Source organism: Gymnoscopelus braueri (genome assembly GCF_963280865.1).
Source record: "Gymnoscopelus braueri genome assembly, chromosome: 15".
In the NCBI taxonomy this organism is placed as follows: domain Eukaryota; kingdom Metazoa; phylum Chordata; class Actinopteri; order Myctophiformes; family Myctophidae; genus Gymnoscopelus; species Gymnoscopelus braueri.
This window is the reverse complement of record NC_137620.1, coordinates 24,964,091-24,991,674: the sequence shown is the minus strand read 5'-3', so window position 1 is coordinate 24,991,674 and position 27,584 is coordinate 24,964,091. Positions and strand designations below refer to the sequence as shown.

The 27,584-nt window shown below is 43.1% G+C and overlaps 2 protein-coding genes across 2 annotated transcripts; both read right to left on the bottom strand.

Moving 5' to 3' along the window:
• Positions 1–47: 47 nt before the first annotated feature.
• On the bottom strand, positions 48–21,288 carry taf6l (TAF6-like RNA polymerase II, p300/CBP-associated factor (PCAF)-associated factor). The gene is made up of 13 exons (XM_080451379.1): positions 21,224–21,288; positions 9,183–9,243; positions 8,008–8,159; positions 7,443–7,529; positions 6,698–6,848; positions 6,125–6,175; positions 5,929–6,023; positions 5,504–5,578; positions 5,000–5,220; positions 4,446–4,578; positions 3,673–3,801; positions 2,575–3,071; positions 48–1,394 (listed from the first exon to the last, which is right to left on the bottom strand). The coding sequence occupies exons 3-13, from the start codon at positions 8,152–8,154 to the stop codon at positions 1,046–1,048; spliced, it is 1,935 nt and encodes a 644-aa protein (XP_080307505.1). The 5' UTR covers positions 8,155–8,159; positions 9,183–9,243; positions 21,224–21,288; the 3' UTR covers positions 48–1,045.
• Positions 21,289–23,817: 2,529 nt separating this feature from the next.
• Positions 23,818–25,498, bottom strand: LOC308101442 (uncharacterized protein; the record flags this gene model as incomplete). Its single annotated transcript, XM_080450862.1, has 2 exons — positions 23,818–24,822; positions 25,490–25,498. 2 exons carry the CDS (start codon positions 25,496–25,498, stop codon positions 23,818–23,820), a joined length of 1,014 nt encoding a protein of 337 aa, XP_080306988.1.
• Between the last annotated feature and the right edge of the window lie 2,086 nt (positions 25,499–27,584).

The window sequence follows — 27,584 nt, the reverse complement described above, 5'->3', positions numbered from 1 at the left end:
CACACACACACACACATCAATTGCAGATAAACAATTAGTAAAACTGCTGTCAGTCAAATAATGGATTTAGTTTTAATAGGCAAAAGGAATCCAACGGTTTTGTATTCTATGAAATAGACAGCTATTTGTATCAAATATCAAAATATTCAGAAATGGTGTCCTTAGCTGCAGTACAGTCCCTCTTTAAGAAAAAAACTATCCCTCCAAAAAGACGGTGTCCATTCCACCACATAGTCCAACTGCATATTTACAATATGGAGGCAAGACTGCTTCATTTGCGCTCCAACAGGTGACAGGTGTCTCCTGTAGAGTTCTGGGAGGGGGGGCTCCACCAAGTCGGGGTCCATTGTACTTAGATAACATAGTGGCTATGTTTACATGTGCACAGTATCCAGACTCATATGCCAGTTACAGTCCTAGTTGAGGTATGTTATGCATGTTTACTAATGCACTTTCTAATATCACTCAATGAAAAAGGTAGTTACAAGATGTTGGTTCAAGTGGTAACTTTCTTGATCCTTTTGACCATAGAATATAAAAGTATTCATATAGGATAGTTGACCCAGTGATGATTATTGCTATGGATATCATACATCTTCATAGGGAACACAAATGTCACAGAGGCTCCCATGGTCTGATTACTTTCTCTTCCATGTTTGACATGGAAGCACAGCATCCATCCTATACATTTATTTTATGCTTTTGACAATCTAATACAATTGTTCCCGCTGTCATTGAAAAGGCAGGGCAATAGGATGGCGCAATACATTGTGTCTACAGCATCACAGACGTAATATTCTACAAACATGATTCTGTCTTCTCATTGTTGGGACAATGGTTATGCGAGAAATTGTGTTCATGAGCACAAGCACATAAACTAGAAAGTTCCACCTATTAAGGGGATATTGGTGTGCATGTAAACGTAGCCATTATTCTATTCTCCTCTCTGTTGTTCCTAATCCATGATCCTGTGACCCACCACTGCCACTGCTGTGGAAAAAACACTGGTTAAAAGTCTGTCCTGTCTCTCCAGATGTCTATTCTTTCAGAGGGGTAAGTGAAGGGAATAGTGGGAACACGCCCAGCGTCTTACAGGCTTGCCCACCCTGCCAATGACTGGCAGTTTGTGGGCGTAGGCACGGGGCGGGACAGAAGACAGGGGCGGAGTCGGGGCAAAATTGGTCTGGAAAGGACGTCGCCCTTGGCAACGCCGGCCCATCTGCCTCCCGCCGATAAGGAAGGTGAATACGGGCGAGCCGGTCTGTGGGGAGGCGAAGCTTCGGGCTTTGGGGAAGACATCACGGGATGGACCTGCCGGCCGTTGGCCTGAGCGAGAGGACGATGATCTTGAACGTTGGGCAGAGGAAGAAGAGGAGGTAGAGCGAGCCATAGACCTAAAAGAAAGAGACAAAGCATAAGTATGTAGAAAGCTAGCTCTTCCCTCTGGGAAGAGACTCCAGACAGACCATCAGGCGCACAAACAGCTCAAATTGCTGAACCACCTACTAGCACTGGATTATAGAACACTCAAGGCTCAAAATGGTGTTTTGGTTGCTTATGCTCCCGATATTTAATCGGTGACCTCAAAATATAATAATTACATTTTTCTTGTGCGACCAAATTGCAGAATCAGTTGTTACATGGTGATTCATTTCTCATTTGAATAAAGTTGACCTGAACCCAACTTTTTTAGGCTCCCAGCACTCTGCGCTACTGACAATCCCATGACCCTTCGCAATGGAATTCTCAGGAATCAAACTGATTCTGATTATAAACATAAACATGCACTCCAAGCATATCATCAACATGATTGCACAAGAAAAGACATAGATATTAGAGATGCGCGGATCGCGGTTTTAGCCGCGGTTGCCGCAGTTAACCGCGGTTTGGGTGGATTCGGGTCAATCAAATATAATTATTAATTAATATCGGATAAACCGCGGGTGAAATATTGTGGTAAATAAATTAATGACATCTAATATATCTATCCATAAAATAGCTAAATCTCTGTGTGCTTGTGTCTGTGTGTGTGTGTTGAGCAGCCTCTGTGCGATGCGATCACAAAATGCATTGATTTAGCCTATGGAATGTCGGTGCGTCTTTTTTTTTTTTTTAAATCGGTGCTGCTTTGCTGCGCTGAACATACAGCGCAGCAGAGCAGTGCGCTCTGTATGTTGGATGCCGCATGTATGTTGGATGCCTGTATGTTGGATGCCGCACAGAGTCTGTCAGCGCAGCACCGGTTTGAAAAAAAGAAAAAAGACGCACCGACATTCCATAGGCTAAATCAATGCATTTTGTGATCGCATCGCACAACTAAAACTAACGGGAATACCAGAAAATAATAATATTTTGACATACGGGAAAAACGGATGAAAAACTGATATTTAAATTGGATAAAATAATTATTGCGGTTGGATAACGGGTGGATAATGAATTTGTACATGCGGATTCGGATGACCATGAGAGGCCATCCGCGCATCTCTAATAGATATCAAGATATGCCATCTATGAGGAAACCATGACAACATTGCTAACAACAAGGGATTAAAAAAACAGGTTGCTTTACTGTACCTCCCCGGGGCTGTAGCAGCCAGGCTGGGTGGAGCAGGCTCTGTGCGAGGACTTCCATCCTGCCTGGGGCTGATGTTGAGGTTAGCCGTCAGCTGGGGCATCTTCCGGGTGGTGTCCGAGTTGGTAGCAGGGCCGGGGGGTTCCTTCCTCGTGTCATTGGCCTGGGACGGGATGCAGGGGAGACAGCCTCCAATCTCTGGTCCTGTGCTGAAGCGGACAGCCAGGCTGTCTCCGAAGAAGGAGTAGAGCTCACAGTACATGGCCGGCAGGGGGACCGGCGTCCACTCCTCCCAGGGACAGCCGGCACCGCCTGCCTGGAGGTGGCTGGCGATTCCCAGGGCAGCCTCTGACAGGGGTTCTGCGGGTGGGCTGAGGCCAGGGGAGCTCACCCTGTAGCCCATTGCACCGAGTGCAGAGCCTGGCTGACCACTGAATGCTCCCTCCGCTGGCTGGGACAGAGACAACGCTTTCATCTTCAGCAGACGCTCCACTGCCACCTGCCATGATTGGAAACAGTTACTTACATTGCAATGTTTATTCGTTTTCTCAAGACATTCCTTGCTTTACTGAACAGAAGACAAGAAAGACTGGGCTAGTAAAGGATGACGTACAATACAGGCTATGAGCCGGATTAGACCCCATGATGTTGTGATTAGGCCTGTGTCTACAGTATGTGATGCCATTTTCAATAGCTGCTATAGAGGAGCAGACTGCAGTATAGCCTTGGGCGGTATTACGGTATGCCAGGGTGTTTCTTTAAATCCCAAAGGTGTGATCTTCAATAACACCGCTCCACTTTCTATAAAACTTAAGACAGTGTAATGAGGTGATTTATTGTTATTGTAGTACACAGTAGGCGCCACCAGAGGACAGTTTCAGAGCTGAGCTGAGAAAGAGGTCAACTGAGAATGGTGGGGATACAGCATTTGATACCGGACTAATAAATACGAAAAAGGTTTCTGCCCTTGTGTGGTAGTACTTTGAGTTTAAGTTTAATACAACAGTGTCTTCAAATACCGTTGTATTAGACTGTAAAATGTGTATATGACTGTTTGAAAAAATTAAAAACATACCACTCAAGCCTACAGTAGTACTCACCAGGATGGCTCCATAAACCTTGTGTCCATCTGCTTTGACCTGAGCATTGGACACAGAGTAGTCATCTAGCACGGCCTGTAGGTTAGCCCAGTACGCTGGTAGATGTGGATACAACACTCTTTCAACAGCCTGCAAACAAACACACACAAAGTAAACTATTACTGAATGTACTGTAGGTCTGCATGATGTAGAAAAACAATTAGCTGTAATACAGCTTGAACAAAGGTAACGATATAATATACTATTACAAATATTAATGCTTTTTATTCGAACCATAAATTAACATACATAATCACGTAATATCTTGTGTAACTTAACATACCACTGGTGTAAAACCACTTTTCAGTAGCAAATACCGTTCCCTTAATTCTTTTGAGCAGTCTTTGTTAGCAGTATGTACACAGTTCATGAAAACTCAAAATAATTAAGGGATCAAAGTGTTCCCTACATTTCTTTGAGCAGCATATTTTTCAGCCTTCACATTTTGCATTTGTATTCCATTAATCGTTGGTTATTTTGCTCCATTTACGTCCGATTGGTCTCATTCATTGCAGAGTATATTGATAACATCCTCAATACCCACAGTACGTATTGCAGGCCCTCTGCAATGTGTCAATATTGCAATGACACTTTAAAAACTAAACAATATACAACAAATTATTACTTTTATTTTATACATATTTGCCTGTCTTCATGGCCAATGCAAAATTGCCAGTATGGAAACCAGGGGAGAACCAGTCAAATATGGGTGAAGAAGAGAGTCAGTGTACTACCTTCCATCCCAGAGCGTGTAGGCCCACCACAGCACCGTAGTGGGAGCAGAGCGGGCGAACCGGGTCAGACAGAACCTTCTGGAGAGACAGGAGGATCTGGTGGTACAGACCGCTCACCAGGTCCCCGTGAGTCCTGGCAAGGTGAAAACAAATACGGCTTTGGTATGCTCTCTTGTGCCAAAAAGAACAATATTAAAACACATGAATAGCTGTCAGTCACCTTGGGCTTGACAAATATGTAAGGATCGAAAACATTATTTTCAACAGTGTGAAATCAAATAATTCACTCTTATGTATTTGTATTTTAATCTTAGTGTCGTTTCCCCTGTAACATGTTTTATTGAGACGTCTGATTTCATGTCATAGAAAATATTACTGAATTGTATCAATATGTCATTCAGTGGAAAAATTACAAGATGGTCAATATGGAAACTTCAGCAAAACAAAAACAATAGGTCCGCTTAACAAATCATTTTGGGCTCAATACTACTTTTTTGCACGAATCAGCACAGTACAAGCAAATCAAAATGTGGTGGGATACGAGAGGAGCTTACCAGAAGATGTGGCTGAGCAGGAGGGCCGCGTAGTCCCTCAGGGTCCAGTGGTCATTGAGGGGGTTGATGGAGGCGGCCAGCGGCTCCAAGATGCAGTACATGACGCTGGAGACCAGGCTGCGCACGTAGGAGCCCAGATACAGGTAGGGGTTCTGCACCAGACTCTTCACCATATGAAGAAGCCTGTTCAGCTGCTCTAGATCGTGACTCACAGACTTCACCTGCAGATCAGAGTAGTGTATAGAAATACATCCTTATTCTGGGCATGTACAGTGGCTGAACATTTGGCAAACGTGGATTGATAAAATGAACCCTGACTCAGCCAGTTAGTGCATGGACCACATGTTCCTTGGGAGTAATGAGTACCCAAGTTTGAATCTGATTCCCATCATGTCTTGCATGTCTCCCTTCTCTCTGACCTAAGTTTCCTGTCTCGCTACACTCTACCATCTAATAAAGCAAAAATTGCAACAACAAAAAAAAGGAGAGAAAAAAAGAACTTACTCCACTGATGACATAAACAAAGTATGGCAGGAGAGCAGCGATCTTTGGGTTGGACTGGAGATCCAACAAGGCAACCTGAAACACACATGATAACTATTGAAAACTTCCCAATAGCCCAAGGCCACATTTCTCCCCATACAGCCTCCTAAATCGACTGTGACATTATTTTGAGTTAATTACCTGAAACACGAGTTCAGAGGGCTGCAACTAACAATTACTTTCCTAATTGATTCTCTGTCCATTATTTCTTGAATTAGTTTTGATTAATCTACGTGATTAATTCTTTTTTAGATAAAATAGTAAAAAAAAAAAAAAAAAGCTGTTCTCCACAGCTAAAGCCTGATTTGTACTTCGCAGCCAACCTATGTACACACGTTTTTATGCGACAGTCGTACAATGGAGCAGAAATTAGGCTTAAGACCTACCTTCATGAGATGTGGGTCCTCTCCTAGAATAGCACGTGTTATCTGCTGGTAATACTTGAGCAGGTCATCTGAGAGGGACTGCACTGCACTAGGAACTGTGGCATGCAGAGAACAATCGTTTAAAAGATTCAATGACAAGCACTGAAATGACACGGAACAAGCTACAATCACTTGTCAACCCCAGTATGGTTCTTACCTGTTCCCTCAGGCTCTAGGTTGCCTTTACCATCCAGGTAGGACACATTTACTAACATGGAAAGAAAACCAAGTTACCATTGATACACAATTATACATTATCATCTATACATTAGCTGCCAGATGCACTCCATGAGTAACTTTCTTTTGAATGTCCCCTCAAAATACATAAGGGGGGCTTTTCACACGGGAAGCGACTGATGCGCCTAGTAATTAATTTTCAAGGCGAGCGGGCATGTAGGGAGATGCGGGCAATGTGACAGGCGCATCGACAAACGGGCACACTCCAGCATAACTGTCGCGTTCATGCTCGTTTCACGCACATGCCTGCCCGCAACAAGAGCTGAATGGTGGTCAACTTTACCTACGTACCCTGCAGGACAAGGATTTGACCCAGCTGAAGCAGGCGTAGATTACCCGTCTGTGTATTCACATGAGAAGCACAGTGCGGCCGCGTTTATCCAAGCAAGAAAGCAGACATTGTGTCGCTCCTCGTCTGAAAAGCCCTTTACGCTATCGTAGATGCAAGTTTTCACATTTCTCAGCATGCAATGCATGGTGTGGTGGGACGTACCTCGCACCATCGTCTCTGCACAGCCCTTGGGAATGTTGGTAGCCAGGGCTAGCTCAACGAGGTTGATGTCACGATCCTCTACAAAGAACAGCTCACCTTCCTTTATAGAGCGAAATGGAAGGGCATCTTGGGCCCCATAGCCAGCAATTGCCTGGTAACGAAAAATTTATAAAAAGGATTTACAAATATGGAGAAGCTAGTTATCGTCAAGTTGGTTGCAAGATATTTGACCAGGTGGCCGATTGTTGAAAACATGTTTAATAGAGCAGTATGCTCTATGAGCAATGAATGTGTTATTATATATTGGTGTTTTCTTAATGGTCATGTTCAGGTTCCATTGCCAAATCAGATGTGAACTACTGCTCTATCTATCCTGTACTTCATGAAGCAAGCAGTGTTTAGGGTTGTACTGTGTCTAGTGTACTATTACATTGGTTCTCAATCTTTTCAGGCTGTGACCCCCCAAAATAATCATATTTGAACTGGGGACCACCCACCCTGACAAGCACTTGGAATTGTAGGAGTTGAGGCATTCAATTTAGTTTAACTCGGTTCCCCAGATAAATGTTGTTGCGAGGCATTGTGAGCTTGTAGATCGGCTATTTTCAAAGTTTTTGCCAATTTTTTTATATTATTTGAACATTTGGCCCCCCCTAAATCCCCCCCTAAATCCCCCCCCCCCAACCTGTGGGTCCCGACCCACAGGTTGAGAACCACTGTAGTACTACACCGGTCTGTGTCTCACCTCCACATTGCTCCACCGCAGCGCTCTGTTGAAGTCCTCCACCATCAGCTTCCTCCTCTTTGCATGTCTCATGAACTGAGAGCTGCTCTGTGAACGTTCAACACAGACACAGTTCAATTACAGAACACTATTAAGTATATGTCTCATTTATTACTAAGGAGAAAATACAGTTTGATCGATTTGAAACTAAATATCTCAGACATTCATTGATGCACCTGTCCAAGTAAACCAGCCTGCATGCCCACCCTTTGTTCAACACCTAAATCAGGGTCCAGTGATTGATTGATTGAATACTTTTTACAGTTTGCAATTAGTACAGAGGTACGATTTACAATGATGGTTAAAAGGATAACACAAAAAAGCCCTATAGGGGCTTGTTTCCATTGTGGTCCTGTGTATTCAATTCATTATGAAGTAGCAGTACCATATAGCAGATAGCTGCTCAGACTACTATTTATCATTTACAAACCTTTTGTGTATTCTCAACATTAAAACTGTTTTGGAGCTACATTCTAAACTATATTCTGTGTGTCAAATTATTATAATAACTACTTTATTAGGCTACCTGTATTGCTTCCCTGAGTCGATAGCAGACATCTTCAGCGAGCAGAGCAGCCACCTCGTCGCCCAGCTCCACGCCAGCACTCTCGGCCATCAGCTTGACAGACTCCCGGGGAACCTCGGCGAAGCGTCGCTCCTCTCTGTCCGCCATCTCAACTGTACACAATAGATTAATTAACACACCATAAAAAGGAACAAACGGGGTTTACTATGAGCCAACATAAACAAAAATGACAGAAATCACCATACAACGGTTCATTGAGCACAATGCGAAACGTTGACTCTGACTCTCTATAATCTGGAATAGCCTTAGATCAAGACTATCATATATGTTTTTGATCGATTTTGAAATTTGCACATCTATGATCGTCTTGGGCTTTACCCGCCAATTGTCACTGGACATCTGCCCGTAACGTCCGTATTTCTCCGAAAATGTACAAATACAGAATATAAGATGTTTACACGGTAGCCCCAGATGTTAACTCGGTATTCGGAATCTTTGTGCACGGCATTAGCCGTATTTTTCAATAGATATTTGTTTTAATCCCGTCTGTGCCTGAACGCCATTCCCCCCCCTCGTTTACTTCCTGTTTACATTGAGTGTAATACCGGCTTTTACCAGATGCGCCCCGTCACTGAATGTCCGACAGAATCCGACACAGACGGGATTAAAACACATATCTATTGAAGAATACGGGCTAATACAGAGCACACGGGTTCCTAATGTCGAGTTAACATCCGGGGCTACAGGGTCAGCACTTTATATATTGTTGTTGTACATGTACGGAGAAGTACGGGCTTTCAGCGCGGATGTCCAGTGATAATTAGGGGATGCAGCCCAAGACTATCATTGATACGAAAGTAAAAGTCAGGACTCGATAAAATGCATCTATGAAAGTCTTGATCGAAGGCTAAATCTGGAACTTAAAACTATGAAAAAATAAAGGCATTGTCTGTTAATACATTTAAATACATAAATAAGTGGTTTAGTTTAATCCAAAACCTTACAAACGTCCAGAATGTAGCCTGAACTAACTTCACTTTGCATTGCATTCCAGACACTAGTCTGATCCACAGAGCTGGACTGCCACTATTTACTATATGATAAAATACCTAAACCGTACATACGATAATCATGTAAGTGTGTGTGCATAAATAGTAGGAGGTTAAACATGTTACCTCCTCAGTGGACCAGAGACGATATGTGTGCGTTTTGTAGTTTATTTATTTACACATCAACCTTTACAGCAGTGTTCAGTCAGCAAATATAACGGAGCAAATATAAGACTTCCGGTGGACGATCTCTTCAGAATAAGAGTACCCTCTAGAGTAAAAAGAAACCATTGAAAACCATTGAAAAACGGTTCATTTGCACATTAAAACTATAAATTAAGCATTTAAACGAAGCTATATATCACATATTATGTTTCTGTGTAACAAAAACGGATTTAAAACATTAATTATTTATCTAAATTGATAGATGCTGTTCAAAGGAGTGCATAGCCTATACAAATTGGACACTGGACAGGAGACGGTGCTTAGTGCCGGAACTTCTGAGGTACGCACGCGTTCGGGGAGACCCCCTCTACACAGCCACACTCTCCGCTAAGCGGCACTAAGGTGTAAAAAAAAGTGGCGGGCCGTCCAGTGAGGTCAAGGGTCAGAAAAGGGCCCTTTTCAGTGCATAGCCTATACAAATTGGACACTGGACAGGAGACGGTGCTTAGTGCCGGAACTTCTGAGGTACGCACGCGTTCGGGGAGACCCCCTCTACACAGCCACACTCTCCGCTAAGCGGCACTAAGGTGTAAAAAAAAGTGGCGGGCCGTCCAGTGAGGTCAAGGGTCAGAAAAGGGCCCTTTTCAGTGCATAGCCTATACAAATTGGACACTGGACAGGAGACGGTGCTTAGTGCCGGAACTTCTGAGGTACGCACGCGTTCGGGGAGACCCCCTCTACACAGCCACACTCTCCGCTAAGCGGCACTAAGGTGTAAAAAAAAGTGGCGGGCCGTCCAGTGAGGTCAAGGGTCAGAAAAGGGCCCTTTTCAGTGCATAGCCTATACAAATTGGACACTGGACAGGAGACGGTGCTTAGTGCCGGAACTTCTGAGGTACGCACGCGTTCGGGGAGACCCCCTCTACACAGCCACACTCTCCGCTAAGCGGCACTAAGGTGTAAAAAAAAGTGGCGGGCCGTCCAGTGAGGTCAAGGGTCAGAAAAGGGCCCTTTTCAGTGCATAGCCTATACAAATTGGACACTGGACAGGAGACGGTGCTTAGTGCCGGAACTTCTGAGGTACGCACGCGTTCGGGGAGACCCCCTCTACACAGCCACACTCTCCGCTAAGCGGCACTAAGGTGTAAAAAAAAGTGGCGGGCCGTCCAGTGAGGTCAAGGGTCAGAAAAGGGCCCTTTTCAGTGCATAGCCTATACAAATTGGACACTGGACAGGAGACGGTGCTTAGTGCCGGAACTTCTGAGGTACGCACGCGTTCGGGGAGACCCCCTCTACACAGCCACACTCTCCGCTAAGCGGCACTAAGGTGTAAAAAAAAGTGGCGGGCCGTCCAGTGAGGTCAAGGGTCAGAAAAGGGCCCTTTTCAGTGCATAGCCTATACAAATTGGACACTGGACAGGAGACGGTGCTTAGTGCCGGAACTTCTGAGGTACGCACGCGTTCGGGGAGACCCCCTCTACACAGCCACACTCTCCGCTAAGCGGCACTAAGGTGTAAAAAAAAGTGGCGGGCCGTCCAGTGAGGTCAAGGGTCAGAAAAGGGCCCTTTTCAGTGCATAGCCTATACAAATTGGACACTGGACAGGAGACGGTGCTTAGTGCCGGAACTTCTGAGGTACGCACGCGTTCGGGGAGACCCCCTCTACACAGCCACACTCTCCGCTAAGCGGCACTAAGGTGTAAAAAAAAGTGGCGGGCCGTCCAGTGAGGTCAAGGGTCAGAAAAGGGCCCTTTTCAGTGCATAGCCTATACAAATTGGACACTGGACAGGAGACGGTGCTTAGTGCCGGAACTTCTGAGGTACGCACGCGTTCGGGGAGACCCCCTCTACACAGCCACACTCTCCGCTAAGCGGCACTAAGGTGTAAAAAAAAGTGGCGGGCCGTCCAGTGAGGTCAAGGGTCAGAAAAGGGCCCTTTTCAGTGCATAGCCTATACAAATTGGACACTGGACAGGAGACGGTGCTTAGTGCCGGAACTTCTGAGGTACGCACGCGTTCGGGGAGACCCCCTCTACACAGCCACACTCTCCGCTAAGCGGCACTAAGGTGTAAAAAAAAGTGGCGGGCCGTCCAGTGAGGTCAAGGGTCAGAAAAGGGCCCTTTTCAGTGCATAGCCTATACAAATTGGACACTGGACAGGAGACGGTGCTTAGTGCCGGAACTTCTGAGGTACGCACGCGTTCGGGGAGACCCCCTCTACACAGCCACACTCTCCGCTAAGCGGCACTAAGGTGTAAAAAAAAGTGGCGGGCCGTCCAGTGAGGTCAAGGGTCAGAAAAGGGCCCTTTTCAGTGCATAGCCTATACAAATTGGACACTGGACAGGAGACGGTGCTTAGTGCCGGAACTTCTGAGGTACGCACGCGTTCGGGGAGACCCCCTCTACACAGCCACACTCTCCGCTAAGCGGCACTAAGGTGTAAAAAAAAGTGGCGGGCCGTCCAGTGAGGTCAAGGGTCAGAAAAGGGCCCTTTTCAGTGCATAGCCTATACAAATTGGACACTGGACAGGAGACGGTGCTTAGTGCCGGAACTTCTGAGGTACGCACGCGTTCGGGGAGACCCCCTCTACACAGCCACACTCTCCGCTAAGCGGCACTAAGGTGTAAAAAAAAGTGGCGGGCCGTCCAGTGAGGTCAAGGGTCAGAAAAGGGCCCTTTTCAGTGCATAGCCTATACAAATTGGACACTGGACAGGAGACGGTGCTTAGTGCCGGAACTTCTGAGGTACGCACGCGTTCGGGGAGACCCCCTCTACACAGCCACACTCTCCGCTAAGCGGCACTAAGGTGTAAAAAAAAGTGGCGGGCCGTCCAGTGAGGTCAAGGGTCAGAAAAGGGCCCTTTTCAGTGCATAGCCTATACAAATTGGACACTGGACAGGAGACGGTGCTTAGTGCCGGAACTTCTGAGGTACGCACGCGTTCGGGGAGACCCCCTCTACACAGCCACACTCTCCGCTAAGCGGCACTAAGGTGTAAAAAAAAGTGGCGGGCCGTCCAGTGAGGTCAAGGGTCAGAAAAGGGCCCTTTTCAGTGCATAGCCTATACAAATTGGACACTGGACAGGAGACGGTGCTTAGTGCCGGAACTTCTGAGGTACGCACGCGTTCGGGGAGACCCCCTCTACACAGCCACACTCTCCGCTAAGCGGCACTAAGGTGTAAAAAAAAGTGGCGGGCCGTCCAGTGAGGTCAAGGGTCAGAAAAGGGCCCTTTTCAGTGCATAGCCTATACAAATTGGACACTGGACAGGAGACGGTGCTTAGTGCCGGAACTTCTGAGGTACGCACGCGTTCGGGGAGACCCCCTCTACACAGCCACACTCTCCGCTAAGCGGCACTAAGGTGTAAAAAAAAGTGGCGGGCCGTCCAGTGAGGTCAAGGGTCAGAAAAGGGCCCTTTTCAGTGCATAGCCTATACAAATTGGACACTGGACAGGAGACGGTGCTTAGTGCCGGAACTTCTGAGGTACGCACGCGTTCGGGGAGACCCCCTCTACACAGCCACACTCTCCGCTAAGCGGCACTAAGGTGTAAAAAAAAGTGGCGGGCCGTCCAGTGAGGTCAAGGGTCAGAAAAGGGCCCTTTTCAGTGCATAGCCTATACAAATTGGACACTGGACAGGAGACGGTGCTTAGTGCCGGAACTTCTGAGGTACGCACGCGTTCGGGGAGACCCCCTCTACACAGCCACACTCTCCGCTAAGCGGCACTAAGGTGTAAAAAAAAGTGGCGGGCCGTCCAGTGAGGTCAAGGGTCAGAAAAGGGCCCTTTTCAGTGCATAGCCTATACAAATTGGACACTGGACAGGAGACGGTGCTTAGTGCCGGAACTTCTGAGGTACGCACGCGTTCGGGGAGACCCCCTCTACACAGCCACACTCTCCGCTAAGCGGCACTAAGGTGTAAAAAAAAGTGGCGGGCCGTCCAGTGAGGTCAAGGGTCAGAAAAGGGCCCTTTTCAGTGCATAGCCTATACAAATTGGACACTGGACAGGAGACGGTGCTTAGTGCCGGAACTTCTGAGGTACGCACGCGTTCGGGGAGACCCCCTCTACACAGCCACACTCTCCGTTAAGCGGCACTAAGGTGTAAAAAAAAGTGGCGGGCCGTCCAGTGAGGTCAAGGGTCAGAAAAGGGCCCTTTTCAGTGCATAGCCTATACAAATTGGACACTGGACAGGAGACGGTGCTTAGTGCCGGAACTTCTGAGGTACGCACGCGTTCGGGGAGACCCCCTCTACACAGCCACACTCTCCGCTAAGCGGCACTAAGGTGTAAAAAAAAGTGGCGGGCCGTCCAGTGAGGTCAAGGGTCAGAAAAGGGCCCTTTTCAGTGCATAGCCTATACAAATTGGACACTGGACAGGAGACGGTGCTTAGTGCCGGAACTTCTGAGGTACGCACGCGTTCGGGGAGACCCCCTCTACACAGCCACACTCTCCGCTAAGCGGCACTAAGGTGTAGAAAAAAGTGGCGGGCCGTCCAGTGAGGTCAGGGGTCAGAAAAGGGCCCTTTTCAGACAATAGTGTATACAAGTGGCCATACCCTAACCCAATAGTGTATACAAGTGGCCACACAACCCCACACCATAAAAGAATACAGACAGGCTTTGAAAGTTTAAAAAAAGACCTTTTAATTACTCTTTACTAATAAAACAGTGTACAATTTATCAAAAACAGAATATATATAAATACATTTTCCAATATTTGTTTTTAAACATTGCCAATTGTCTTAAGGTGGACTGAGAGGCTACTTTAGTAGTTTAGTAGTCACAGATTTGATCAATTTACTATATGTGTGTGTGTTAATAACAGCAAACATTATTCAAACACAATCATCATGCAAAACTGTAAAAATGTGGAAGTTCTAGGAAGTGCAAACCACACTCAAAAGTATAAAATGGTACTGCGTGCAACGTACCTAAGTGCAAAGATCACTCAAATGTATAATAAACGGGTACAACATGCAATGTACCAACGTGCAAACATCACTCAAATGTATAAAAAAGTATAACATGCAATATACTGAAGTGCAAACATCACTCAAAAGTGCAACACAGCAAACTTAAAGTGCAAACATTGTACACACACACACAAATTGATCAATAGATAGATGTACGTATATAAAGCAGAACCAGCTCAGTCCAAACATTGCATAGTCCTGTGCTCTAATGTTTGTTTTTAGATGATCACAGTAAGCACAAAGACAAAAGAAAAAAAGAAGAAAACATTTGATTAAATCAAAACCTAAAGGAAAAAAAGGAAGACCAAAATGATGTTCCCTCCTGGTGTCTTGGGAACATGTCAGTTCTGGTCCCTCGCATCCTCCATTTGTGACGTTCTCCTACAACAGACACAACAGAGCCTTTTAGGTAGTTTGTCCAAGATACAGTAAATCACAGTACATGCTTTAACTTTGTACTCAGATAAATATCTTTTTGCCTGACAACTCATGCATAACACAATCTCGCTTTTCACGGTGGCTTTTGAAAGTGTTGAGGCTCACATCAAACAGAACAGCTTTGGAAAACAAACAAGTGAAAATACCACAGCTGCTGCCGTCAGTTTGTTCTATGAAATTGGGACAACTGTGATAACACTCATATCTAAATGTAATACCCATACCTCTACCATACAATGCAAAGTACTGTAATGCTAAGTACCTTTGCAGTGGAAAAAATGCCTTAACCAGGTCTTGCTCATGCACACGTAGTGAATCCATTATCACAACATCTAATACTATAACATCACCATTCACTGTCTTTTTGGTGAAATCTACCGCGATGGCTCCCCAATGGGACTTATTTGCGTTGACGGGCAATATCACCAACTCGTAGTTCCACCAATTGCGTGATGCTCGTGGTACATCTGGGAGGACACTGATGTCATCACACCAAAAACTCTGTAACTGTTGGCTTACAAAAGTGCTGGGACAAATAAATGCATTTTTTTTTCTTTCAACACTCGAAAGCAAGAGCTTATGGTACTCATCGATCATCTTATCACTCAGCCACTCGTTATTCTCCACAGCTGCCGTTGGAATGGATCTCCCTTTTCTAGCCCTTGTCTGCTTGTGTAGTTTGCATCTGTCTGTGCATTTATGTTTTTGTTCGACCTGCTGAAAGTTGATTAGTTTCACACTATTAGTTTTCTCGTATGACACGACAAAGCAACTAGCTGTGGTCAGTATTTTTAGCATCAGCTCAAAGGTATAGCCTGCTGTGTCATTGGATGCTTTTGTCATGATATGCCATTGCTGGTCTTTACACGTGTACAATGACACATATGGTGACTTGTCAAAAAATGCACAAATGCTGGACACAGCATAATCATTTTGGTGGTACAGACAGGAGAGAGTGAACGTTTTGGGAATTTCTGCACCAGATCTTAGCAGGAGAAGTAAAGTCTGTGGGCTGTGAATTACTTGATAGGTTGATAAGCTTAAGTCCTGCTTACATGTTTCACATTGGTCAAGTTGAGCAGAACATATTTTGGCAACTGTGTCCAAGATGCCTTTTTGTGACACTTCAAGTGGCTGCACTATGAGTTCTGATATGTTCTTTCTAGATGGTACGGCCTGGTCACCACATTGAGTACAAATATAGCGACCAAGACTTTTAAGGCAAAGCAGGTCATTTCCAAGGAAAGGAGCCCCAAGTGTGTCATTCACAAAGCTGTTTAATATGTGGTACACGTCTGTCATAGAAAATTGCCGAGACACTAATGACACCACCTGAGTGTTGGCAAGTTTCTCAAGCGCTCTTTTAAACAATGCTGGGGACTGCGCTGCTGCTGCTGCTGCTGCAAGCCGTGTGTGACATTTTTGGAAAGCAGATGTCTGTTTTAGAAATGTTAGTATTGGTAATGGTATGGCTTCACACATATTGTGATTTGGTCTTTCATTGCAAAAAAACACATCCACACCATGGCCAATATCTTCCAAATTGTCCTCTATTGTGATAACAGCATTAAGTGATGCATCATTACATTTCACATAGAAATAAATGTACCCATGTGGTTTTGCCAATTGCAATGCATTTGCTGGTTGAAGGATGTCTATATTTGTATCATCTGCTCTAATTACAACATTGTCATAAAGCAAATGTGCCCAGAAGTGTCCGGCTTTGGCCACTGAGCCTACATGACAAATGATTGAGCCCAACTTATACTTAATTTTACTGCTGTCACGAATGGGAATTTCGATTATATCAGATGGGACTACAGGCGTGTGGAGCACCGTCCCACCATTATCAACACGGGACACAGAAAGAGTAATGACATCAGGAGCATCAATCCAACATATTTGTCTCTTCATTTCTGAACCACATGCTGTACATCTCTGTTGACCTTCACCTTCCATGATTGTGTGTTCGAAAAGAGAATTGAGGGACTCACATTTCTGTGTCAGCGGTAATGCAAAAACAGTAGGCGCGCATGAAATGCTTTCAACTTTCGATGCACATTTTTTACAGATGTCTGTATGTTTTGCCATAGCAGTTGTTTGGACACTACAATCATGCAACCAGATTAATAATTTGTGTATCAAATCTAGTGGGTCATTGTGCATTGACAAGGACAACGCTGGGATGCTCTTGACTAATTCTTGAGTGACACCATGGATTGTTTTAGCATCAAATGTGTGCCCTGGATTTTGAAAAAACGCTTGGATGAGAGCTGCTAAATTCCCTGGCATTGATGACATCGCAACCATATAAGTAGGTGTCAACTGTTTCAATTTATCTTGTACTACTTGCAGATGCAGTATCGATTGTAGGGTTGCATTTAGCCAACAATTACTCTCATTATTTGCAAACCTGCATATACTATTGCATATTTCCTCATTTGTGCCTCTGTTTTGTGCCTTTGTTTTGTCTGGCACACTTGCTGAGCTGTCATTTTGTAAGAAAATCTTTGAATTTGCTTGTGGCTTATTTTGATAAGAGCGTCTCAGCTGTGGCGGCAGAGTTCTCTTTTTGTTCCACTCTTCTACAGGTGGTGGGTGTGGACGCTGTGATGCCTGTGATATCCTGTAGCCTACTTTGGCAATGAAATCTATGGCTGACTGCTTGTATAGTGAGCGTATGCGCTGTATACATTCGTCAATTCTGTGTTTCTCATTTCGTAAAAGCAACACTTTTGTGTTTTTGAACATGGCCTCACTAATAGCTGTGCTTTTCTTACCATGGTTTATTTGTGCAGCATAGGCTCCAGAGAATCGCTGCAAATCACCTGAGAGTAGATCTGACCATATTGGAATAGTTGGGAGGAAGTTTGAGAACAGTTTGTTTAAAATAGTTTCTCCATGGTATTGATTTTCACCTGTGTCATTGCTGGTTTTAATTGTATTATTGGCTGTAGCCCTTAGTTGTTCAAAATAGTCTTTGAAGGGAGATGTACCTTCACAAACATCAGCAGTCAAGTCAAATATATCATCAACCGCAGTGTCATATGAATTGTCTTGTCGATCATGCTCTTTATCAATAATTCCTGCAATTCCTGGCAGCTTCTGTGTTTCATCCTCAATGCGGCCAAGACTAGCTGCCACCTCGCTGGAGTTCCTTTTGCTACCAAGTACAATACAAGCAGCAGATACTATATTACCTGCTTGTTTCAGTGTTTTGGCATTAACTAAAGCGCTGAAGATGAACATAGCCAACTTAAACCTACAATCTCTAGTATTGTACTGTTGTTTGCAAATGTGACTTGCCTGTTTCATCAGATGACTCTTACATGCTCTTATGGTACAACAATTCAAATCTTTGCTATCTGCCTTTCCATTCACTATTCTCCAGCAGCGTAACAAGTACATTTTCATGCTATCTCCATTGAAGATATGCATACTGGCTTTCAAAAGCACTATGGACCTATCACTATTAATCTGCATGGGTGTTGTGTTGGCACCAAATATCTCCTTCTCTTTGCACCTCAATTCCGTGAGGAGCTCCTCTACAGCAGTCTGGGTGTGTTGTTCACTGATCATAAATGCTACAGGAGTTGAAGCGGACGAAGTGGATGAACTTACTACAATCTCATAATACAAAATCCTTTTCTTTGTTAGTTTACTCTTAATGATTCCCCCAGTGGCATCCCATGATGCAGCGCTGTCCTTAATCACATCGTGCCACAGTCTCACTCCTGCTTCACTAAAACATATAACCTTAAGGGGACTAACTTTAATAAGTTGAATGAATCCTTTTACAACTACACTTTCTGTGTCTTCATCTTCCCAGTCAGCTTTCAGTAGGCGCAGAGCTGTAATCTCATCATCATTCATCCAGCTTAGTTTGCGATGTTCATGTTTGACCTTTCTAAACGGAGCGGAGTCTCTACCCACTCCACTTCGATTACCAGCTATTAAAGACCTAGGATCTGCCTTTCCTACTGCATCGACGTAAGCACAATATGGCGATTTGTCCTTCATTGATATCCCTAACTCCTTACGTTCTTGGCCCCTAATATATCTACTTCTCAATCTGTCCTTTGTGTGATATAGGTTGCCAGTGTAAACTATATGAAATATGCCCTCTTCGACTGAATGGAGAAGTATTTTGAAAGTCATCTCACATGAAGTATGCCGGCAGGAGCCATTGATCGTGAGACATGGCTTGTATGTTTTTCTGGTGGTAGCAATAGAAAAGTTGTGATTAGCAAAACGTATTATACAGTAAGGATTTGATTCCTTCAGCTTTCTGGCAAATAACTCTTGCCATTCAAACCTCGTAAAATGTTTACTTCCTTTGGGTCTGTAGGAGTGAAACATTTTCCAATCAGAAGCCTGCAAAGTAAAGCTAGCAGGTTCAAGGGCATCGTGTTTGAAGGGTCCTAATGTTGCACCAGGTCCCATGACACTCTGAACAGTACTAATATCTAGAGTCTGCATTTGTATGTCATCCTGTTCATCTAAAGGGCTCTCACTAAGTGCATAGGCGTGATCTACCGGTATTTCCACAACAAGAACTTCATCTACAGGGCTCTCATGAAGTGCAGGAGAGTTATTTATTTCCACAAAAGGCTCTTCGTCTTCGTCAAGAAGTGCAGGGGAATGGTGATCTATTTCTGTGATGTGATTGTGATTTGTATATATATATATATATGTGTACATACACACACTTGAAATATATTAGTCATCTTTTGTTTTAAGAAACATATATATGTGCCCTAATTACTAATACCACATCACTAAGTAATGTTTTTCTTTATAATTTAACATTTTTACTTTGAAATGTAGTGACATTTAGTGAAAATGACCATTTCCATTTTAATGTGCTTAATTTTTTACACACACACACACGCACGCACACACGCACACACACACACACACACACACACACACACACACACACACACACACACACACACACACACACACACACTCACATATATATATATTATTTACTCTTTACCCAATGCTGCAAAGTTTGCCTAAAAAAAACCCTTACTTTACAACCTTCTAATCAGCTGTGACCTGCTCAAATCCCCTGCTCATTATAATCACAGACACGATACCGGCAGCATAATTAGAAATAACAGATTTTTTGTATATACATTTCAACAAAACATTTTAACATACTGTACAACAAGATCATTGATGCACTAACCTAACAATCAAATATTCACAACCTCTGTAGAAAATATAGGTTTAGTGTGTGGACTACAGTGGCTGGATTCAGACAAAACTGTTTTTTAACAACTGTAGTTGTTGCATTGACACACACACACACACACACACACACACACACACACACACACACACACACACACACACACACACACACACACACACACACACACACACACACACACACAACTGTAGTTGTTGCATTGACACACACACACACACACACACACACACACACACACACACACACACACACACACACACACACACACACATATACATATACATATACATATACATATACATATACATATACGTATACGTATATATATATATATACATATATATTATATTCAATGGTATTTGGGCTTTGTGCTCTAAAGAAATTGAGGGGAAAAAACACCATGCCATGACAAACACACACACACACACACACACACACACACACACACACACACACACACACACACACACACACACACACACACACACACACACACACACACACACACACACACACACACTGTATTGTATTGTTAAATATGTTTATAAACCCCCCACATGTTACACCTGTACAAGCTACTATTATTATTTATAGAAAGGGGATTGCCATCTTTGGCATTCCAATTTAAATCTGAAACCTGTTTACAGTCTAATCACAGTGGTTAAACATGGGTGTATGGAAAATGTGCTAAGTGCCCATTGAATGTGGATCAAAGGCCAATTTCAATAACGACCTGTTAGGGCGTAGGCTAATTCTTATAAATACATCCATCAATGCAGTGGTGGAAAAAGTACTAAAATGTTTTACTTAAGTAAAAGTATCAATACTGCAATGTAGAAATACTCTGCAAAAGTAAAAGTCCTGAATTCTAAATGTAATTAAGTAAAAGTACTGGTATCAAAATGTAATTAAATATACAAATATTTGCTTGTAGATCGGCTATTTTCAAATTGCCAAAGTTTAAATAGGGCTGAAGTGGTCTTGTATAAATATAAAAATATTTTGCTTGTAGATCGGCTATTTTCAAATTTCCAAAGTTTAAATAGGGCTGAAGTGGTCTTGTAATTATAATCAAAAATATACAAAGTAACAAGTAACTAGTATAATATCTGCCTCTGAAATGTAGTGGAGTAGTACTTAGTTACTTTCCACCACTGTATACGTGTATTTTTCAAAATGCATAGTACAGTAATTGATTACATGTACTTAGTTACTTTCCACCACTGTATAAATGTCTTTTTCGAAATGCATGTATGTCTTTCATAAAACATTAAATGCGATGCTCTTACTTTGAAGGCAACCGGAAACCTTATATTTGCTAGCTCAGAAACCGGATGTGTTATATTTGCTACCGGAACGGAGCTAACCTTTACACAGCAGACATGTTTTTATTATCCACCATCCTTCTTCCGGTCCTGGCCTTCAAAATAAAATACGTGTGCGTGTGTGTGAACCTTTAACTCTATAGTCTATGGTGTGAACCCCATATACCCAGGTGTGATCCCTATGGTGTGAACATATATTGCAGTAGTGTAAAGTAACTAAGCACATTTACTCAAGTACTGTACTAAGCAATTTTGGGGGGGTATTTTGACTTTATTCAGCATTTACAATTTTCGATACTTTTACTACTCCACTATTAAAGGAAAATATTGTACTTTTACTCCACTACAATTATTTGAAAACTTTGAAAACTTTTTTTTATTTGATTGAATACTTTATTAACAGTTTGCAAAGACAAGCACAGGGAAGTACAGTTCAATTCAAGGTCTGCTAAGAGGATTTTAAACCCAAGAAATATTGGGGTCCTTTGTTTGTACTCAATTCATCAGACAAATATACAATACAATACAAAAACATCATATAAACGAGTAGAAATTTAAAATAAGTCCTCAATGTGTTCTTACTGACCAGAGAGGAGATCCTGTAAAAATCTTGTCAGTGGATTCAAAGAAAAATCAAAAGCACTCTTCTGACAATCAAGTTTAAAAAGCCTTCAGTCAATGGCTATTTCATAATGGAAATATATTCAAAACAGTGCATGGTGACAGGGTTACAACACATACGTAGCGGCCCGACTGCCCTCTTCAGGCTATAACCCTCTGCAAACTATTTTCTCCTTTTATACATACAGTACACATAGTGTCACAGAGATTAATGTGTACCCTCAATCATATCAATAATTCTCCATTTGAAGCCTGGCTCATATTTGAATTGTTATATGCGCTTTCCTTGTGTTGCAGTTATCGGAACAAGAGCAAATCAACAGTGGACCTTCCTTATCAAGAGAAGTACTTTATCCACGTCTCTGTTGAGACTAATGTTTTTGGGTGTAGGTTAGCATGTAATTACATGTACGCATTACAAGGAGAAAAAACAAACAGGTTCTCATGTTGTTCACACGTTGGCCTTCAAGCCCTTGATTCTTTTTGTCTTCGTAAGATAGTTTGAAAGCTGCCTCTTTGTCGCACGTTATCTGGCAGTCAGTCAAAGCTAAATTACTTCCCCATAAGTTCAACATACAGAGGGCCTTTCACATGGGGGTAACTGGTAGAAATAAAATATACTTCACCAAAAGGATACTGTATGCTTAATCTGTCTCAGCCTCCATGAATATATGACAAGATCTTGTGATCAGGAATTTACAAAGACAGCACACTTCAAGTGTGTAGTTATTGGGCTAATACAATGTGATCGACATATCAAATGAATGTGAAACTACAGAAAAAATATTGAACATTTTTAATACCAACTCCAACAAAATGTTGCATGTTTTACTTGTATCATATGCAAGATGGATTGTTGTGGAATACAAATCCAGTGGTGTCAGCATGGCAATGCTTTGGTCATTACGCATATCTGATTGCAGACCACCTTGTCCAGTCTTCAAACTGATAACATGTGACGAGATCTTTCATTCTGATGGTGTTTAACAGTTCAATAAATTCAGGTATGTCTTGCATTGATGCCCAATATTGCCTTTTGGTTCAAATTATGCAAGGAGTCATTCCAAAGATCTCACAACTTAAGCCTAGTTTTACATTTGAGATAATGTTGTGCCATCAACCTACCAAGGGGGCAATTGGAACTCTTCTTTTGTGGCAGTGCCATGGAATCAGGGAGACTAATCATGAATGACAACTAACCAATCATTCTCAACATACTACTGGGCTCAAGATGCAACAAGGCATACCACACAAGGTTTCAATTTTTAACCTCAGTGTCCCATTTTGGGCATGTCATAATAGGCAAAAAAAAATCATAATCCTGCATCACATGGTTTGTTTGTAGCCATAATTTTAAGATCCTTTTGTCCCAATATATTATGCAAGTCAAGGTTATATTACGAAGTCCATTTGTCCACACAGGACATGACAAAAGTTCAAACGTATTGTATCGTTATTCCCCAAGACCCTTTAGAAACCCACACAATTCCTAAATATGTTTAGACTTCATATCGTTCAAGGTGGCATTTTCTACCTATACCCAAATATACAAAAACCATGAGTGCATTGCCCAATTACTAGAATTAATGTTAAGGGAATATGTTGTATTGCTCCAATAAAAAACATCCACATTTTTCAAAGTATGACAAAACCAGGTTTAAAATTCTATAAGTTTATTTAGCATTCTGACTTTTTAGACAAGAATAACTCAAGCTTTGTTAGTTAAATATGTACAACAATTAAAAGTTATTAAACACGTCTTCCAGTCATAACAGTGCTGGCAACTTGTCCCAGACTCCTGTCCTCCCAGTAGATGTCAGACTGCCCAGCCCAACAGCACAATATACATGGGAGGAGGAAAAGTAATAAAAAAAATTCCAGGAGCTCTAGAGGACTCATGCAAAACCTTTAAAAATATATAAAGGGTGCCTATACACACACATAAAAAAAATAAAAGTGCTGAAATTGTGTTTGCCATCATTTGATGCCAGGAGCAACCCATGACTATTGCCCACCTACAATGATCTGTTGTCCCAGATATTGCGAGTGCTGACTGCCATGACCTGACTGCTCTCCAGTCGCTGGAGTTGGAGAGCCAAGGGCAGAAGCAGGTCATTAAGGTGCTGACTGGAGAAGGTGAAGGCATTGTGAGCCGTGGGTTCCACAGTGGGGGTATTGAGGGGCGAGGTCGTAGTGGAGGGTGGAGCAGAGGAGGTGGTGGAATGTGAGGTCGGGGAGGTGGCAGAGAACGGGGAGGAAGCAAGCATGTCGTTACCTGGCGACACTGCCCTGCTGCTCAAAGGAGAGGTGAAGTCTCCTGGACTATGGCTGACGTCAGTGCCGTTCATCTTGCCGGGGAGGCTGTGCTGGAAGAGGCAGCGGGTGCCATAGACGCAGAAACCAAAGGCAGAGAAGGTACGGCATAAGGCTCCGCGAGGCTTCCACCCTTTGGCCGGTGGTTCAGGCGTAGATTTAAACTTCTCGTCACCACCACTGTCAGGTGCCTCCAGGCTGCAGCCTTCTCCTCTATCCTCGATGTGCAGGAAGTTGCAGCCCGTGCCGTAAGGGCAAACCCCAAAGAACTTCAAGTTACGGCAGGGGATGTTTTTGTGATGGCGGCGAGAGGAAGGGCGCTGCTCCATGGTGCTGTGGACAAACAGGCAGCGGGTACCATAGGCACACTTGCCCACTGAGTGGTAGCTGTGACACAGGGCCGTCTTGTACTTGGGGTGGCGGGAGGGTACATGGAGCTCGTGCAGGCCATGCGCAAACTGGCAGCGCTTGGCATACATGCAGAAGCCTGTTGAAGCATAGTTGGTGCACAGCTCTGTCTTGTAGCGGGTGGAGCAGACCCAAGGCATGAGGGAAGGGCTGGAAGGCTCTCCCAGAGGCAGTAGGGCCTCGGCGAGAGAAAGACCACCGAGTCCGAGTCCAAAATCCTCATCTGGCGTCTCACTGGACAGCAGTTTATCCACCATCTCCTCTTGGTAGGGAGGCATGAACAGATCATCACTGCTGGTCTGCAGAGAGTGAACAGGAAAGCTCTGTTAACATGACTGACTAATATGCAAAATCTCACTTCACATTAAAAATCCACTTTAGATTTAGTCAGTCAAAAAAGGTTACCTGTACATACATTGCATCATCAGATATCATTGGAACAGCAATAATTGTTTCTGGCTGGGTCTACCTTTATGACATATTGCATCGTCTCAGAAGTTGCTAAAATGGTGTCACAGTGAACCCTAAATGTTCTTCAGTCATCAATGCATGTTCTACCTATGGCATAAGCAATCTAATGTTTAGTATGCAATAGTTTAAATTTAGCAGTTTGTTATATGAAGTCTAGGGTATAAAGTAAGTACATTTACTCAAGTACTGTACTTTTAATTTGAAGCATTTTTACTTTAGTTTATCAAGTTCATTTTTAATTCTGGACTTTTACTTGTAACAGTATTTCTACAGAAGTAAAACATTTGAGTGATTTTCCCACCACTAGATGTGGTAGTTCATTTAAGTTAAACCCAACCTTAAATGTAATAATATGGCAACTGTTACATTTAGTCGTGAGTGTTGCCTTGAAAAACAGCTCCAATCCAATAAACCCACAGATTATGTTATTAGTAGGCCTATCTATAACCTACATGCTTCAAATGGATCAGAAATAAAAGGTAACTTCCTACTTACCTCAAGCATGGCTGCAGTTGTATACATTAGTTGCAGAGAGGATGCAGTACGTTGAAATTAAGAAGCAACAAAATGTCTGTTAAAACTGTAAAATAAAAAATGTGTACTGTGTTGGCATGGACCTGAACACTTCTTTACAACTGTTTAAACTGTAAAATAAAAAATGTGTACTGTATTGGCATGGACCTGAACACAACCTCTTCACAACAGTCACAAGCTAACCTAAACCATTCTGGTCGTATTTTAAGCTGTAATCATGCCACCTGCCGCCTTGCATCTGATTTGAATTCATTGGAATCAGCCGTGCTCAATCGTCAGGCGGACGTTCCAATCAACCAATCACGTCCAAGTAAAGGCAGCACTTGTGTTCATTATGGTTTTCCAGTCTATAATGGTCTACAGTGGTTCTCAACCTGTGGGACGGTACCTCCAGGGTACCGTGATTTTGGGGGGGTTCCCAGATGACAGTTAAGTGACAATTAAAGGATATTTTTAATACCTCAAAACAAAAACAAGAAAAAACAGAGAAAAAAAAAGACAATTACTGTATCAAAAGTAATCAACAAATTAAACTATAAAAACTGGTCAAACATTGGCCAAATTGTCAAATAATATAAGGGCAACATTTTTGAAAATAACCGACAAGCTCACAACACTGAGGCATTGTGTGAGCTTGTAGATCAGCTATTTTCACAATATTTATCTGTGGAATCAAGTCAAACTAAAAGTTATGCCTCAACTCCCACATTCCAAGTGCTTATCAGGGTGAGCCGGTGAGGCGTCCCCAGTTCAAATATATTATTTTGGGGGTTCGCACCGTCACGGCATGAAAAGATTGAGAACCACTGGTCTAAGCAGCCTACTGTTTGGTCATCTTTCCCACGTAGTTCCTTGGTTTACCAGAAGAGGGAGTCAGTGTTTCTGTAGGCCAGCGTTGAGGCTCCTCTCAGGATCTACATGGACTACTGTGTGCAGATGTCACATTCAAGTCTGACCCAGTGACCCCGTCCCCAACCCTTACCAACTAGGCTCATCAACAAGCATGCATGGGTCAATCTATGTAAAGAGAGCCAAACTAATTTATATTTGACCGTCTGAAACGTAATAAGGTGAGTTATAAACAAGAAGAACAGTGGTTCTCAAACAGTTTAACTTCAAAGATTCCCATAACTCTGAGAGTGTAGCCTACACATGGAACGGTCCATTTGTTTCCATTTGTACACTCTTGAGAGAGTTACAGACCTGTAAGGGCCTTGATACCCGTCAAGGAAGAATGATGTAAATGAAACAACAACCACATGTCATGCTGTTTCCTGAGACATCCATGTTTCTTGCTTCTCTTCTCTGTAACAGGTGTCTTGCAGTGCAGTGCCAAAGTCATTATCTCCCCAGGGAACAGGATAATAGATTATACTTCAGTTTCCAGGCAGATTCTTCAGTCAGTCAGCAGTCTACAAAGCAGGTAACAAAGCAGGTAACAGCTGGAGCACCACTAACTCAGAATGTTTGTATATTGTAATGTGACTGATTGTGATGATGTACAAATTGTCTACTACAGTAAGGCCTACCTTTATTATTTGTTAAATACTTTGCAACTGTAGTTCAAAACTACAACATATTACAAACCTACCCGTTAATTTAACTCTAAAAGTGTAAAACCAATTGTTCCTCAACTCTGCTGTCCCGCAGATATTTATCAACTGCCACCACAGGACCACTGCAACAAAAGCCACCAGATCACTTTAACAATGTAATTTAAAGTGTCATTTATACTTTGCCGCATGGAGTTGCCAAAATCTGTTTATTTGCAGTGAGCGACAATGTCATGTGACAAAGTATAAATTAGATTTTAGTCAGTCAGCCACACCACTGACAATGCATACAGTATTTTGTAAAATCACGTAACATAATAGCTGGAGGACAGCATTTCCTAACAAGGCTTGTCTTTGTCATTCAGCTGGCATGCCATAGAGGGAGATATGGTCTATACCAGTGTTGTGTCTATGAATGAAGTATATGCCACAGGCAGACCAGCGGCCTCTCCAGACACTCATGTCGATTTATAATAATGATTATTGTAAATTATAAATGATGA